This window comes from Trachypithecus francoisi, unplaced genomic scaffold (assembly GCF_009764315.1).
Source record: "Trachypithecus francoisi isolate TF-2019V2 unplaced genomic scaffold, Tfra_2.0 Lachesis_group10, whole genome shotgun sequence".
NCBI classification, from domain to species: domain Eukaryota; kingdom Metazoa; phylum Chordata; class Mammalia; order Primates; family Cercopithecidae; genus Trachypithecus; species Trachypithecus francoisi.
This window is the reverse complement of record NW_022681455.1, coordinates 114,484,439-114,500,707: the sequence shown is the minus strand read 5'-3', so window position 1 is coordinate 114,500,707 and position 16,269 is coordinate 114,484,439. Positions and strand designations below refer to the sequence as shown.

Here is a 16,269-nt window from a genome sequence, read left to right as displayed (position 1 = left end):
CTCTACGAAAAATACAAAAATTAATGGACGTAGTGACACACACTTGTAGTCCTAGCTACTCAGGAGGCTAAGGCAGGAGAATTCCTTGAACCTGGGAGGCAGAGGTTGCAGTGAGCTGAGATCACGCCACTGCACTCCAGCCTGGCGACAGAGCGAGACTCCATCTCAAAAAAAAAGAAAAAAAAGCGAGTTGGAGTGACAGTGTTTCCAAACCTATTTGGCCCTTTACAGAGATGGGGAAAAAGGGTAAGTTGATATCTAATTCTGGGTAGAGTTATGAATTCCCCTATTAGCAATGAAACACTTGCTCCTCCTGCAATTTCACTCTCTACTTTTCCAACAAATATTTGGCATAGAATTAATTTCTGCAGTCTGAATCCGTTTCAGAAAACTTCTATATGGAAGAATGTTCAGTACATATAATTATCTTGCTCTCAGGAGGGCTCTAGTATGGCCAGATTTGTAGCCTTACTGTACCTTTGGTTGAGATTTCTTTGTCTTCAACTATATTTGAATTCCCTTCACCCAAAGTATTCTTGTAAACACATAAACAGTTTTATGTATCTCCATTTCCTGAGAGCAAAGTTGGCTAAGAAATTTGTGGCACATTGACCTTGTTCATTCTCTTATTGATGGAAGATACTCATTTTGCTTGCTGTGAGCCTGTTAAATTCAGTCTTGAGAACTCAGGTAGAGAAATTCTTGTCATTGATTATAGTAAGAGGAGTGAGAGTATGCAGAACCAAATACAACAGCCGTCCTGCATTATCTGGATCCAGGGTTTTGGGGTGAATTGGAGCATCTAGACCCACCCCTTTGTAGTTTTGACCTCGCTCTGCCTTTCCTCCTGTAGTCAGGACAGCTGAATGAGTACACAGAACGGAAGGAGATGTCAGCGGATGTGGTGTGCATGAGTCTGGCCAATGTACCCCCGGGAGAGCAGCGGTCTCGCTTCCTGGCTGTGGGGCTTGTGGACAACACTGTCAGAATCATCTCCCTGGACCCCTCAGTGAGTGACACTCTGAGCTTCAAGGATCATCTGGTTGGAACCTGAGCATCTGGCCCACTCCTGATATCCATCTCTGAGATCAACTGGGTTAGACCCCAGAATCCATACCTGCTGCTTCTCTTGTCATTGCAGTGTGTTCCAGGAGTTTCCTGCTGTGGTTTAAGGATATGATCTGAGACTACAGAAATGTTTCTTTGGCTTAAACCTCAACTCCCTTTTTTTAGTTAAAAACCAAGACTGCATAAATTTGACTTGCTGCAGGACCCTAGATGACTTTTCGGGAGGTGTGCTTTGCTTAATTACCTTTACCATTATCTTCTTTGACACAAGGAGGAAAGCATGATCTTCCTGAAGCTTATTCTGAGATTGGGTATAACTAATAACCCAATACTCTCTTAGAACTCACTCCCGGGGTTTTTTCTGTGCATAAGGAAGTACTTTTTCAATCCAAGAATTCGATTTCTCTGGGTATGTTTTTTTCCTAAAATTGTCGTTTTCTGTGTTTTTATGATTTTTCTCTCCCTCTCAGGACTGTTTGCAACCTCTAAGCATGCAGGCTCTCCCAGCCCAGCCTGAGTCCTTGTGTATCGTGGAAATGGGTGGGACGGAGAAGCAGGATGAGCTGGGTGAGAGGGGCTCGATTGGCTTCCTATACCTGAATATTGGGCTACAGGTAAGAGATCCAGAGGCCCACATTGTGGACATCAGGCCTTCTGTAGGTTTCACACACTCCTTTGTTTGGTAACAGGCGTTTCCTCTGCCCGTGGTTTCAGATCCTCACCTATGAAAAGTAAACAGTGTCACTCTGGGTTCCACTTTTCTCAGCTCTTTAATTTGAACAAATCAGGCTGGGAAAGAAATATTTTGATCAAATGCTTTTTGATAGCTACTCTAAGTCAGAACTGGCTGGGTTCCTCAAGGATCAACTGTAGTTCCCACTATTCATTAGTTTCAGAAGCAGAAACAAATACCTCTGAGTTCATCATTGTCTTCATTAGCAATAAAGGACCCCTAAATGTTCTCTGTTGTCAAAGTTGCTGAGCTCTTTGTGCCGTGAAAAAAAGGTGTGCTTTGATCCTAAGAGTGTCAGGATTTTTGATTATATGCTTTTCATTTTCCTTAATGATTATTGACTCAGACATCTAAGTAATCTAGCCCAGGTACTTTTTGCTTTTTAATTTTACTTCCTAATTTAGAAATCTCAAACATAGCCAGAAGTTAGAGAGACTAATACAGTGAACTTCCATGTACCCCTTTTTTCGGGGGGAGGGTTGTTATTATTTTTCTTTTTTTTTCTTTTGTTGGATTTTTATGGGCTGCCCCATGGGTTTTCTATCTTTTCTTTTTCAGTTTTAACAGCTATCAACAACATTCTGCTGTTGTTGTTTTGTCTTTTCCCTGGACTATTTTAAAGCAAATCCAAGATCTATCATTTCATCTACAAATACTTGATAATGTAGCTCCAACAGATGTCTGTTTTTGTAAGATATTAGTATTATGCTCAGCAAAATATAACAATAGTTCCTTATTATCATGTTTCAGTTTTCCCTGTTCTTCTTTCCCCCAATGTGTCTTTATAGTTGGTTGTTCTCAGGATCTCAGCGTAGCAGTCTATGCTTTTTCCATTTGCTTCATCTGTCTTTTTACGTCTCTTAAACTGTCCTACCCCATTTTGAAGCATAACAAGATAAGATTATTTGTCTCGTAGCATTTCCCACCTTCTGGACTTTAAAGTCATTCCTTGTGTGTTCACTGTTTCTGTATCCTCTGTATCAAGCTGGTGGGTAGAGTATTAGAACATGCTGTCCCTTAGAAATGTAAGGTGAGGCCGGCGCGGTGGCTCAAGCCTGTAATCCCAGCACTTTGGGAGCCGAGACGGGTGGATCACGAGGTCAGGAGATCGAGACCATCCTGGTCTACACGGTGAAACCCCGTCTCTACTAAAAAATACAAAAAACTAGCCGGGCGAGGTGGCGGGCGCCTGTAGTCCCAGCTACTTGGGAGGCTGAGGCAGGAGAATGGCGTAAACCGGGAGGCGGAGCTTGCAGTGAGCCGAGATCGCGCCACTGCACTCCAGCCTGGGCGACAGAGCGAGACTCCGTCTCAAAAAAAAAAAAAAAAAAAAATGTAAGGTGAGCTACAGGTGTAATTTAAATTTTCTAGTAGCCACAAACAGGAAAAAGGTAATTTTAATGTTTTTTTTTTTTTTTCCTTTAAAAAAAAAAGCAGAGACAGGGTCTCGCTGTGTTGCTCAGGCTGGTCTTCTCTTGAACTCCTGGCCTCAACCAGTCCTCCTACATTGGCCTCCAAAAGTGCTGGTGGGAATGCAGGCATGAACCACCGTGCCTGGCCAGTTTTGATGTTTTATTAACTCTGTATATCTAAAATCATTCCAACATGTAGTTACTATAAAAATTGCTGAGTTATTTTACCTTTTTTTCTCTCTCTTTTTTTTAAACTAAGGCTGAAATCTGGTATTTGGCACTTTACATTTAACGTCTTAGTTCTCTTTAAAATTTATTTTTATTAAAAAAATAATTTCAGGCCGGGCGCAGTGGCTCAAGCCTGTAATCCCAGCACTTTGGGAGGCCGAGATGGGCGGATCACGAGGTCAGGAGTTCGAGATCATCCTGGCTAACACGGTGAAACCCCGTCTCTACTAAAAAATACAAAAAGCTAGCCGGGCGAGGTGGCGGGCGCCTGTAGTCCCAGCTACTTGGGAGGCTGAGGCAGGAGAATGGCGTAAACCCGGAGGCGGAGCTTGCAGTGAGCCGAGATCGCGCCACTGCACTCCAGCCTGGGCGACAGAGCGAGACTCCGTCTCAAAAAAAAAAAAAAAAAAAGAAATGTAAGGTGAGCTACAGGTGTAATTTAAATTTTCTAGTAGCCACAAACAGGAAAAAGGTAATTTTAATGTTTTTTTTTTTTTTTTTTTCCTTTAAAAAAAAAAGCAGAGACAGGGTCTCGCTGTGTTGCTCAGGCTGGTCTTCTCTTGAACTCCTGGCCTCAACCAGTCCTCCTACATTGGCCTCCAAAAGTGCTGGTGGGAATGCAGGCATGAACCACCGTGCCTGGCCAGTTTTGATGTTTTATTAACTCTGTATATCTAAAATCATTCCAACATGTAGTTACTATAAAAATTGCTGAGTTATTTTACCTTTTTTTCTCTCTCTTTTTTTTAAACTAAGGCTGAAATCTGGTATTTGGCACTTTACATTTAACGTCTTAGTTCTCTTTAAAATTTATTTTTATTAAAAAAATAATTTCAGGCCGGGCGCAGTGGCTCAAGCCTGTAATCCCAGCACTTTGGGAGGCCGAGATGGGCGGATCACGAGGTCAGGAGTTCGAGATCATCCTGGCTAACACGGTGAAACCCCGTCTCTACTAAAAAATACAAAAAGCTAGCCGGGCGAGGTGGCTGGCGCCTGTAGTCCCAGCTACTCGGGAGGCTGAGGCAGGAGAATGGCGTAAACCCGGGAGCGGAGCTTGCAGTGAGCTGAGATCCGGCCACAGCACTCCAGCCTGGGTGACAGAGCGAGACTCCGCCTCAAAAAAAAAATAAAATAAATAAATAAATAAATAAATACAAACAAATAAAATAAAAAAATAATTTCTTCCTTGAGACAGAGTCTTACTCCATTGCCCAGGCTGGAGTGCAGTGGTGTGATCTCAGCTCACTGCAGCCTCTGTCTTCTGGGTTCAAGCGATTCTCATGCCTGAGCCTCTTGAGTAGCCGGCATTATGGTGTGCACCACTACTTCCGGCTAATTTTTCTTGTTTCTAGTAGAGATGGGGTTTTGCCATGTTGCTCAGGCTAATCTTGACCCCCTGAGCTCAAGTGATCCACCCGCCTTGGCCTCCCAAAGGGCTGGGATTACAGGTGTGAGAAACCACACCTGGTCCTGTCTCAGTTCTGACTAGCCACATGTGGCTTGGGGTAGCTATAGTATCGGATATTGCAGAAGAAGAAAGTTGGTTAGATTCAGATTTCATTATTAGGGGAGGGGGACAGGAATATAGGTGGTGCTGTTCACTCTATTGCATCATGTCAGGAGGTGTGTAATGTCTGGTTGTCCCACTCACAGTGATGTTGGGATGTTTATCTATCTGTGTTAAAGTTCCCATCAACCTTTTACTTACAGCTGTTACACACATTGCCTAGGTTCATTCTTTCATTAGTAGTTGGAAAATGATTTATTTCTTTTGAGATTTAATTAGTTGGAGTTCTAAAGACAAAATTTGCATCATTCCTTTGCTTACGCTAAGTACAGTTCATACAGGAAAAGGATAAGTACTTTTTTCTCATTGTTCACCTGTTTTCAGAATAAGGAGTGAGGGCCACAGCACTCCCTTCAGTGGGGACCCGTAAAGTGGGTTTTTTGCTGTTTTTTAGAGTAACACTGGTCAGGTGCTGTAATCCCAGCACTTTGAGAGGCTGAGGTGGGTGGATCGCTTGAGCTTAGCTCCTTGGGAAGCTGAGGTGGGAGGATTGCTTGAGCCTGGGAGGTGGAGGCTGCAGTGAGCCAAGACTGTGGCACTGTACTCCAGCCTGGGTGACAGTGAGACCCTGTCTCAAGAAATAAATAAAAATTTTAAAAAATAGAGTAACATCATAAACTTGTGGATTTTTATGTGTTTGTGCTTAAAACTCCTTTTTTTTTTTATTTTAAACAGAGACAGAGTCTCACTATGTTGGCCAGGTTGTTCTTGAGCTCTTGGCCTCAAGCAGTCATCCTTCCTTGGCCTTCCACAGTGTTGTGATTATAGATGTGAGCCACCTCACCTGGCTTTTTTTTGAGGGGGCTGGGGGGTGGTAAATTGCCTCATTCTAGAATAGTGGGAATTTCTATTTGAAGTTAGTTCCTTTGTCCTTTTAACCTGACCCCACAATTTGTAGGGGTTTCCTTGCCTTGTTGCACAAGAAAGCGTCCCCACATGCGTCTGGAACATTCTTGCCCCAGCCCCAAACTAGTCATTCCTTTTAGGAACCTTGTTCCTTTAAAAAGAAGTGCTGTTTAGGAACCATGGTCTTTGTGGTTATTTAATTATTTATTTGAAATATACAATAGTGAAGAAGGATTTAACATACATGGTAAAAAAATATTAAGAAGATATAGTGAAAAATGTGTGTTTTTACTTAGTAGATGCTCCATAACTTTGAATGATTAAGTCATTTAGTGAGAGAATGAATGAATGGCCATCTCATTATTAGGATCTTTTTTAAACAACCAAGTCATTTCTTTCAATCTGCTCTAATTTCTTATATGAAGTAGCCAAGGGAGAGGTTTTCCTGTCATAGCTGATAAGCTTCCATCAGGCTTCACCTGCTCCTCTCCTTTTGATTAGAACGGTGTGCTGCTGAGGACTGTCCTGGACCCTGTCACTGGGGATTTGTCTGACACTCGCACTCGGTACCTGGGGTCCCGTCCTGTGAAGCTGTTCCGAGTCCGAATGCAAGGCCAGGAGGCAGTAAGTAATGAAGGTTGGGGACAAGCAACATGTTTGGGATTTTAGTGGCACCATCTGAAAACAATCTTTGTTGTAAGCTTTACTTTCACTAATTTGCCACTCCATCTTGATTGGTTTCCTTCATGTGGGAAGTCCTGAGTTTCCTAACCTAGAGCTTCCTCATTGGGGCTCCATGGCACCGTGTCATGATTTGGTTATAGTTGAGTTGAGGTGTCGATCCCTTTAGCCCTCTGGCTGGTCAAATAGGGCTGGAAACCTCCCCTCTAGGACACCACTAGCCATGAGAATTCTCGGGTTTTATCCCAGTCTTAGATCAGTGTCAAGTTTACTACTTAATGTGAAAGAGATTAGGAAACATTGTATCCTTTATAGTTAAGAATGTTAGTGTTTCTGGGCACTGTGCTAACTGATTCCATTTAATTCTTTTTTTTTTTTTTTTTTTTGAGATGGAGTCTCACTCTATTGCCCAGGCTGGAATGCAGTGGTGCAAGCTTGGCTCACTGCAACCTCCGCCTCCTGGGTTCAAGTGATTCTCTTGCCTCAGCCTCCCGAGTAGCTGGGATTACAGGTGCATGCCACCAGGCCCAGCTAATTTTTGTATTTTTAGTAAGGATGGGGTTTCACTATGTTGGCCAAGTTGGTCTTGAACTCCTGACTTCAGGTGATCTGCCCGCCTTGGCCTCCCAAAGTGCTGGGATTATAGGCATGAGCCACCACACCTGGCCTTCATTCCATTTAATTCTTGCAGCTGCCCAGCCTTGTGGTACTATTTTCATTTTACACACGTGGAAGCAGGCTTTGAGAGATGAAGTGATTAGTCTAGATCATATGGCTCGTAGCCCATGCTTTTCACATATGCTAAGCCATGGTGCCTCTCTCTAGCCCTCTTTTTCTTAAGATAGCCTGTTAGATTTCTAGAATATCTTAGGATACTCTGCAGACTGAAATTTGGGGATAGGGCTTTTGTTCACCTTACCATGTTTGTATTTTTTCCCAAACCTTATTGGAGCTGTTTTTTTTTTCCCCTCAGGTATTGGCCATGTCAAGCCGCTCATGGTTGAGCTATTCTTACCAATCTCGCTTCCATCTCACCCCCCTGTCTTATGAGACACTGGAATTTGCATCGGGTTTTGCCTCGGAACAGTGTCCCGAGGGCATTGTGGCCATCTCCACCAACACCCTGCGGTGAGTGAGTGAGTGAAGCTCAGCAGGAAGCCTTTCTGCCACGGGCTCAGACTGGTTCTGCCAGAGTGTTGGAGGAGGCTGTGAAGAGGTGGCAGAGAGCCGACTTTACCATGAAGCTTATGTGTTGCAATTGAAACCTTCATCTGGCTTAGCATTTTAGTACCTGAGAGCCAAGTTTCGGTGTTTTAGCTTCTGTTAAGACTTTCAACGCAAAGCTTTAATACAGTCCAATCTTCCTGAGATTTCAGATTTTTGTTTTCTAGCAAAAGGGCATTGCCATTGGATTCGTTTTAGAGCAAGTATTGGATCACTGCTTTGATAACCTTTCTTACTCTGTCTTGCCATTTGTGGTATTAAATCTTAAATTTTAACCTACATGAAAAAAGTTGACAGAACTGTTCCTCCTGATAATATTGATGTGAAGTTTGAGCACTATATGTAATATTGCTTGCAAGATGGAAAAGAACCTAAAATAACCCAGTCAGTTTGGCTTCCTCAAATTTTGGGGGCCTTTTAAAATTAAGCCACCAAAGTTGTTCACATCCTGGTTATAATTATTGGCTGTTCATAATGAAACTATGGCCTCTTGATAGATTAATCACTATTGCTTATCAAATGAGCTCTCAAAATTTCTTTGCAGCAACTTTCAGGGTCTTTTCATGGTCATTGTCCTTTTTCTTTCTGTCATCTTTGTATTTATCTTCTGCTCTAGCAGAATTGATCTCCCTGCACTCCTCTACATCACTAATATTTTTAAAATCTCTGCCTGTGCTGGAATGCTTCACCCACATGCATACCTGCCTGTCAGTGTTCCCCTTGGCTTTTAAGCCAGCCTTGTATCCTCATCTCTGGTCCCTACCTCCTGAATTCCTATAGATTTAGACAATCCCTACAGATTTTTAGGCTTTCCTAGGAGCAGAACTTATTTCCCCCAAAACTAAATCAGGGAAGATGACTGTGAGACATAAAAGCATAGTGCTTGGGGGCAGTTCATTTTTTAAATTATTTTTATTTTTAAATTTATTTTTTTTGAGACAAGGTCTTGCTCTGTTGTACAGGTTGGAGTGCAGTGGTGTGATCATGGCTCACTGCAGCCCCAACTTCCTGGACTCAAGCTATTTCTGCCTTAACCTCTCAAGTACCTGGTGGGACTATAAGCGCATACCATCATGCCCGTCTAATTTTTGTGGTTTTTTAAATAGAGACAGGATTTCACCTTGGTGCCTAGGCTGGTTCTCCCACCTCAGCCTCCCAAGTAGCTGGGACTACAGGTGCATGCCACCATACTCAGCTTTTCTTTGGTATTTTCAATAGAGTTGGTGTTTCACCATTTTGCCCAGGCTGGTCTTGAACTCCTAGCCTTAGGTGATCTGTCCGCTTCGGCCTCCCAAAGTGCTGAGATTACAGTCGTGAGCCGCTGTGCCCAGCCCGTGTCTTTTTTAATGTAGAGAATAAACTACAAATAAAACTTCATCATTAGAGATCAGATAACTATATTTTTTAGGGTACGTGGGTTCTGCCCGTTTTGCACATAGTTTGGTTTATGTGTGCATCTCTGTCCAATTTGACAGAAATTTGTAGGTCCCCTATTTGCTGTCATAGTTTGCATTGTCATAGCTTGCATTGTCATAGTTTTCCAAAACTGAGGTGATTTTTGTTCACAAAGGCATCCACTTTATTTTATGAAGCACAGTCACTACAGATACCATATATGTTCAGGTAATTGCAGTGTTCACAACAAATTTGGGATTGGGCGCTTTATTATCATTAGAGTGATTAAAAAAAAATCTTTTGACAATCGTTTGTGTTTCGTTGGTGAAAACTAGAATTGCCATGAATTGTGGTAGGGTGTTGCCAATGGGAAGGCCCTTCCCGGGTCTCTGTGTCTGCAGTGCAGTTTTCTAGATTAGGAGGCTGTTGTTTAATGTTGCCTAATGCTAGCGTTAGAGCTTCAGGGATTCATGTGTTTACTGACTGCTCAAAGCCTATTTCAACACCAATTTCTAGGTCCTGAGTGAGTATTAAATAACTGCCTTGCTTTTGTGTCATAGGATTTTGGCATTAGAGAAGCTCGGTGCTGTCTTCAATCAAGTAGCCTTCCCACTGCAGTACACACCCAGGAAATTTGTCATCCACCCTGAGAGTAACAACCTTATTATCATTGAAACGGACCACAACGCCTACACTGAGGCCACAAAAGCTCAGAGAAAGCAGCAGATGGCAGAGGTAATGAGACTGACGTTCAGGGGTTCTGTTAAAAGATGTGTGAAATTATGTTGAAAAGTTTAAACTGCTCAGCACTTTGGGAGGCTGAGATGGGAGGATTGCTAGTTCGAGACCAGCCTGGGCAACATAGCAAAACCGCACCTCTAGTAAAAATTTTGGAAGATAGCCTGGTGTGTTGGTGCACCCCTGGTGTGTTGGCACACTCCACTGCATACCGGTGGCACTCTGGCCATGAGACTGTCAAAAGTTTAAACTCCGGTAATTGTTGTTATATTTTTTGTTTTTAAAGATCTAGGCTCTTTTCAGCTTCTTTAAGCAGAGGCCTTTGCCCCAAAGTACTTCATGTTAGAGCCTTTCTTGTAACCCAGGACTATACTCTGACCTCCATTTATTCACAATTAAGTTCCCTCTCTGAAACAGAATTCTCCCGTCTTTGAGCTTCCAAAATAGACTGTATTTCCTGGATTTGGGCCCAAAGGAGACAGCTTTCATGTTCTCCACAATACCAGCTCTTTATAGAACTCATTGCCTAGCAAAAACCAAATAGCTACAACCACGTAGAACTGTATCCAGCCTTAAAGAGTGGAGACAGAGTAGTCTTAGTAAGAGAAATCAGATGGGTTGGATAGAAAAAATGGAGTTTCCATTGTCATTTTCTCAAGCCACTAGTCACAGCTATTGTTCTCTTTGGTGTTTTCTACTAATATGTAACTAGCAGTGTCTGGATTTCCCTTTTGTGATCTGTCTTCCCTAGTCTGTACACCTCTCCTTTTAATATTCATGTTGGGAAATCCTGGTTGGGACAGCTGACTTTGTTGCTTTATGTATTAAGAACCCCTTGGGGCCGGGCGCGGTGGCTCATGCCCGTAATCCCAGCACTTTGGGAGGCCGAGACGGGCGGATCACGAGGTCAGGAGATTGAGACCATCCTGGCTAACACGGTGAAACCCCGTCTCTACTAAAAATACAAAAAAAAAAAAAAATTAGCCAGGCGTGGTGGCGGGCGCCTGTAGTCCCAGCTACACGGGAGGCTGAGGCAGGAGAATGGTGTGAACCCGGGAGGCGGAGCTTGCAGTGAGCCAAGACTGTGCCACTGCACTCCAGCCTGGGCGACAGAGCGAGACTCCTCAAAAAAAAAAAAAAAGAAAGAACCCCTTGGAGTGTTCTTGCTACCTATCCTCTTCTCAGCCAGCCCCTACCTCTGAACACGCCAACTCAGTTGTTTGGTTTTTTGGGTTTAGGAAATGGTGGAAGCAGCAGGGGAGGATGAGCGGGAGCTGGCCGCAGAGATGGCAGCAGCATTCCTCAATGAAAACCTCCCTGAATCCATCTTTGGAGCTCCCAAGGCTGGCAATGGGCAGTGGGCCTCTGTGATCCGAGTGATGAATCCCATTCAGGGGAACACACTGGACCTTGTCCAGCTGGAACAGAATGAGGCAGCTTTTAGGTAAGGAGCCCAGGACAGTTCAGGGTTTGGTAGACTGGAACAGGAGCTCTCTGGGTTTTGACAAAGGCCTTACTCTTGCTTCTTACTCTGTGTGTAGTGTGGCTGTGTGCAGGTTCTCCAACACTGGTGAAGACTGGTATGTGCTGGTGGGTGTGGCCAAGGACCTGATACTGAACCCCCGATCTGTGGCAGGGGGCTTCGTCTATACTTACAAGCTTGTGAACAATGGGGAAAAACTGGAGTTTTTGCACAAGGTAGGAATCAGCCAGTGAGTGGTTCTCCTCAATCTTAAGTCCTATTGAATTCTCTCACTTTTGCTTATGTTATGGGTCAGGTCTTTTGGAGACCAGCTCCTTGATTCCATTCCATCTCTTACCAGCACATGGAAAATGCTGGGGCCTTCTAGCTGCGGTGATGCTCTTGTGCCTGTGCATTCCACAGGAAGGCTTTGTGCTAACCACCCATAATGGGGAGATGGATGCACATTGAATCGGTCCCTTTCTTACCGTTTTAATAAGCGGGCAACAATTTGTGACCAAAATTCAGCAGTTTAAATAATTAATATTCTGGCTGGGTGCAGTGGCTCACACCTGTAATCCCAGCACTTTGGTACCAGCCCGACCAACATGGTGAAAGCCCGTCTCTACTAAAAATACAAAAATTAGCCAGGCATGGTGGCACGCACCTGTTATCCCAGCTACTTGGGAGGCTGAGGCAAGAGACTCACTTGAACCCGGGAGGCGGAGGTTGCAGTGAGCTGAGATTGTGTCATTGCACTCTAGCCTGGGTGGCAGTGAGACTGTCAAAAAAAAAGAAAAGGTTTAGTATTCTTTTCCATCTGCATTCTCTGGGAAGTTACTGTTTAATGGGTACAGAGTTTCATTTTGGGAAGATGAAAAAAAAGCTGGAGATGATAGTTACACAACAGTAAATGTGCTTAATGCCACTGAAGTGTATACTTAAAAATGACTGGGCATGGTAGCTCATGCCTGTAATCCCAGCACTTTGGAAGGCCGAGGTGGGCGGATCACCTGAGATCAGGGGTTCAAGACCAGTCTGGTCAACGTGGTGAAATCCCATCTCTATTAAAAATAAAAAATCAGCCAGGCATGGTGGTGGGCGCCTGTAACCCCAGCTACTCCAGAGGTTAAGGCAGGAGAATTGCTTGAACCTGGGAGGCAGAGGTTGTAGTGTGCCGAGATTGCGCCACTGCATTCCAGCCTGGGCGACAGAGTGAGACTCTGTCTCAAAAAAAAAAAAAAAAAGGATTGAGATGGTAAACTTTGTTATGTCTATTTTACCATAATTATTAAAATAAAAATAATTTTCTCTTCCACACTGACAGCATGTGGATTCCTTCAACCCTACCGTAAGGGGAGTATCCTCTAAGAAATACTTCATAGACCCTTTTGCGTATAAAATTTGTCTCTCCTTTACAACTGAGATGTCACTAGGCTGGGTGCAGTGGCTCACGCTTGTAATCCCAGCATTTTGGGAGTCTGAGTCGAGCAGAACACTTGAGCCCAAGAGTTTGAGACCAGCCTGGACAATGTGGTGAAACTTAGTGTTTACAAAAAATACAGATAATTAGTTGGGCGTGATGGCACATGCCTGTAGTCCCAGCTACTTGGGAGGCTGAGGTGGGAGGATCACCTGAGCCCAGGAAGTCCAGGCTATAGTGAGCCATGATTACGCCTGCCACAGCCCTCCAGCCTGAGCGACAGTGAGACCCTGTCTCAAAAAAAAAAAAAAAAAAGATGTCATTTTTCACTAGCATTTCTTTCCTGTCCCTCCACAAATTACAGTTACTTCTTAGCTACTAAAGCTTCACTATTATTTCATGAGACCAGTTAAACCAAGCACAGGCTCTGAGCAGCTGTCATCAGGTACCAGAACTTCTTGTCACTTGTAGCATTGATCCCTCTGCTGGGTGAATGCAGCATGTGGGACCTGTTCACCCCAACACGCTGATTCATTAGCAAAATAAGATCACTGGTGTGTTTCTTAATGATAGGCTCCTGTGAAAGAAGGCATTTCTAGGCGGAGAGGTGGGGCCTGTGTCTGGCTGGCATTTGTAATAGCTGTATTACGTGCTTTTCCTCTATAGACTCCGGTGGAAGAGGTCCCTGCTGCCATTGCCCCATTCCAAGGGAGGGTGTTGATTGGTGTAGGGAAGCTGTTGCGTGTCTATGACCTGGGAAAGAAGAAGTTACTCCGAAAATGCGAGAATAAGGTAAGTGTGCTGGCATTGGTGCTGAGATCTAGCTCACATGTCAAGGGCGGGAGCATTGGTGGGGTGGTGGACATCGAGTTTTAAAATCTTATCTTTATTAGGACTTGTTGCGTTACCCCAATTCCAGCTTCAGAATTATGCCCTTTTTTTTTTTTTTTTTCCCGAGATGGAGTCTTGCCCTGTTGCCCAGGCTGGAGTGCAGTGGTGCAATCTTGGCTCACTGCAACCTCCGCCTAGCTGGGATTACAGATGCACGCTGCCACGCCTGGCTGATTTTTTGTATCTTTAGTAGAGACAGGGTTTTACCATGTTGGCCAGGCTGGTCTCTTAACTCCTGACCTCATAATCCGCTTGCCTTGGCCTCCCAAAGTCCTGGGTTTACAGGCATGAGCCACCGCACCAGCCCTTGAATTTTGAGAGGAGCAGGAGTAGAGGATTCTCATTTCTTAACTTACCAAACAAGAACCAGCTTTCTATTTTACTAGCTTCTGTAAGGAATGTAACTCTGAGAGTTAGGCATATATTTGCACTGTATTAAAAGCTATTTGGCTCTTTTTCCCACCTAGAATTCATTGCTAACTGCTGTTTTTTGGTATTTGCTGTTCTGCTGACCCTATATATGTCATACGGAAAGCTGGACTTTCTTTGGGTTCTGAACCCCAAGATTACACCCACTATTGTCCTTGTTTTTCCCCAGCATATTGCCAATTATATCTCTGGGATCCAGACTATTGGACATAGGGTAATTGTATCTGACGTCCAAGAAAGTTTCATCTGGGTTCGCTACAAGCGTAATGAAAACCAGCTTATCATCTTTGCTGATGATACCTACCCTCGATGGGTCACTACAGCCAGCCTCCTGGACTATGACACTGTGGCTGGGGCAGACAAGTTTGGCAACATATGTGTGGTGAGTTGGTGTTGTTCACTTGGGTTACAGTGATGTGTAGGAAAGCTGGCTCAGTTTGTTGTGGGTAAAGCCAAAGATGAATCAAATCTGAGGAGTAAAAATGGATATAAAATTCCATCCTACTAAAGCTGACTCTACAAGCAATCTGTTCTTTAAGCCTTCTTACTAGTCTTTTGGATTTTTCTCTGGTTTATCTCCTTCCTCTCTATTGAACATGATTTAATGATAGGTTTAGTTTGAACTAATGGCTAATATTTCTTTTTACGTTTTATAAGAACTTTGGAACGTCTGTTGTCTGTGTTGTGTGGTTTTGATGTTACCCTTAGCTGTGTTAAACTCCTGCTCATGGGTCGATTCTTTTGAGTTCCTTGCTCCTCAGACACAGCTCCTGCCCACCAGAGCAGGTGCAGGACACATGGGCTCAGGCCTCTGTCGAGGCAGTGCCCCTATGGCTGACTTGCAAGGACCTGGGCCAGATCTGTTGCTTGGCGACCCAGGTGAGCAGGTCTGGGCCGCAGCACTGTGACTTGTGTCACTTCCTTGTAGGTGAGGCTCCCACCTAACACCAACGATGAAGTAGATGAGGACCCTACAGGAAACAAAGCCCTGTGGGACCGTGGCTTGCTCAATGGGGCCTCCCAGAAGGTAAGATTGCAGAATGGGTCCCAGGGAGGGCGCTGCTTAGCACTTCTCCTGTTGCCGTCACTGAAGAAATTGCCTTTGGTGAATTATTCACAGTGCACACGACTGTGCTGAGTGCTGTCCTTCCACAGTCCTTTCTTACCAACTGCAAAAATCTCCTTGGAGAGTAGCGAGTTCCTTCGAGAGAGTCCATTGCCAGTCCTCTGCTCTGAGGTGTGTCCAGGGCTTTACTTTCTCCTGTAGGCATATGCTGCTTTAATAGAGGATCTCTGGACTTTCTATTTTAGAAGACAAGCCTAGTGATTGCTCTTTTCTATAATTTTCTTTGTGTTTTCCTTTTTTTTTTATGGCAAGCTTGATAAATTTAACAAAATGGTTCTTATCGTTTAAGAGATGATAAACAGTAACTTTAGCATGTTTTATGAGGCATTAAGCCTTAAGTAAATGTGAGAATTTTAAAGTATTTTTAGGTTTTAATAATTTTTGGATTTATTGTTTGTTTTTGAGACAAGGTGTCACTTGGTCACCTGGGCTGTAGTGTGGTGGTACGATCACAGATCACCGCAGCTTCCACCTCCTGGGCTCAAGTGGTCCTTCCCCCTCAGCCTCCTGAGTAGCTGGGACTACAGTGCATGCCACCAAACCTGGCAAATTTTGTGGGTATGGGTATATGAGGCCTCACTGTGTTGCCCAGGCTGGTCTTGAAATCCTGGGCTCAAGCAATCCTCCCACGGTTGGCCTCTATAATAGTTTTTGGATGTTAATAGATGGTGAAATGTGCCTTAGGGAGCACTGCATGCTCTCGGTAGTCCAGGGAGACTCATGAAGGTACACACAGTCACTAGTCTGTTTCTGACTCACAGGCAGAGGTGATCATGAACTACCATGTTGGAGAGACGGTGCTGTCCTTACAGAAGACTACGCTGATCCCTGGAGGCTCAGAATCACTTGTCTATACCACCTTGTCTGGAGGAATTGGCATCCTTGTGCCATTCACGTCCCATGAGGTGAGAGCACCCACATTACTCTGGCTTTGACTTTTAAGGTTGTTTCTTGGTGTTGAATCTACCTAAGAGGTCAAATTCATTTGTCCGCACATATAATTAATAATGTTCTGGGAATTATATAGTGACAGAAGTACTTGGAGA

General features: G+C 44.0%; 1 protein-coding gene across 2 annotated transcripts in view; it reads left to right on the top strand.

Annotated features, from left to right (window-relative positions):
• SF3B3 (splicing factor 3b subunit 3) overlaps positions 1-16,269 on the top strand; it is a 55,257-nt gene that overhangs the window by 36,971 nt on the left and 2,017 nt on the right. For both annotated transcript variants that reach the window (XM_033218961.1, XM_033218962.1), the window contains exons 14-24: positions 854-1,009; positions 1,539-1,682; positions 6,356-6,478; positions 7,509-7,663; positions 9,715-9,889; positions 11,131-11,336; positions 11,434-11,590; positions 13,444-13,569; positions 14,267-14,479; positions 15,026-15,124; positions 15,985-16,128. In XM_033218961.1, the coding sequence (XP_033074852.1) occupies positions 854-1,009; positions 1,539-1,682; positions 6,356-6,478; positions 7,509-7,663; positions 9,715-9,889; positions 11,131-11,336; positions 11,434-11,590; positions 13,444-13,569; positions 14,267-14,479; positions 15,026-15,124; positions 15,985-16,128 (1,698 nt within the window). The remainder of the gene's footprint in view (positions 1-853; positions 1,010-1,538; positions 1,683-6,355; positions 6,479-7,508; positions 7,664-9,714; positions 9,890-11,130; positions 11,337-11,433; positions 11,591-13,443; positions 13,570-14,266; positions 14,480-15,025; positions 15,125-15,984; positions 16,129-16,269) is intronic.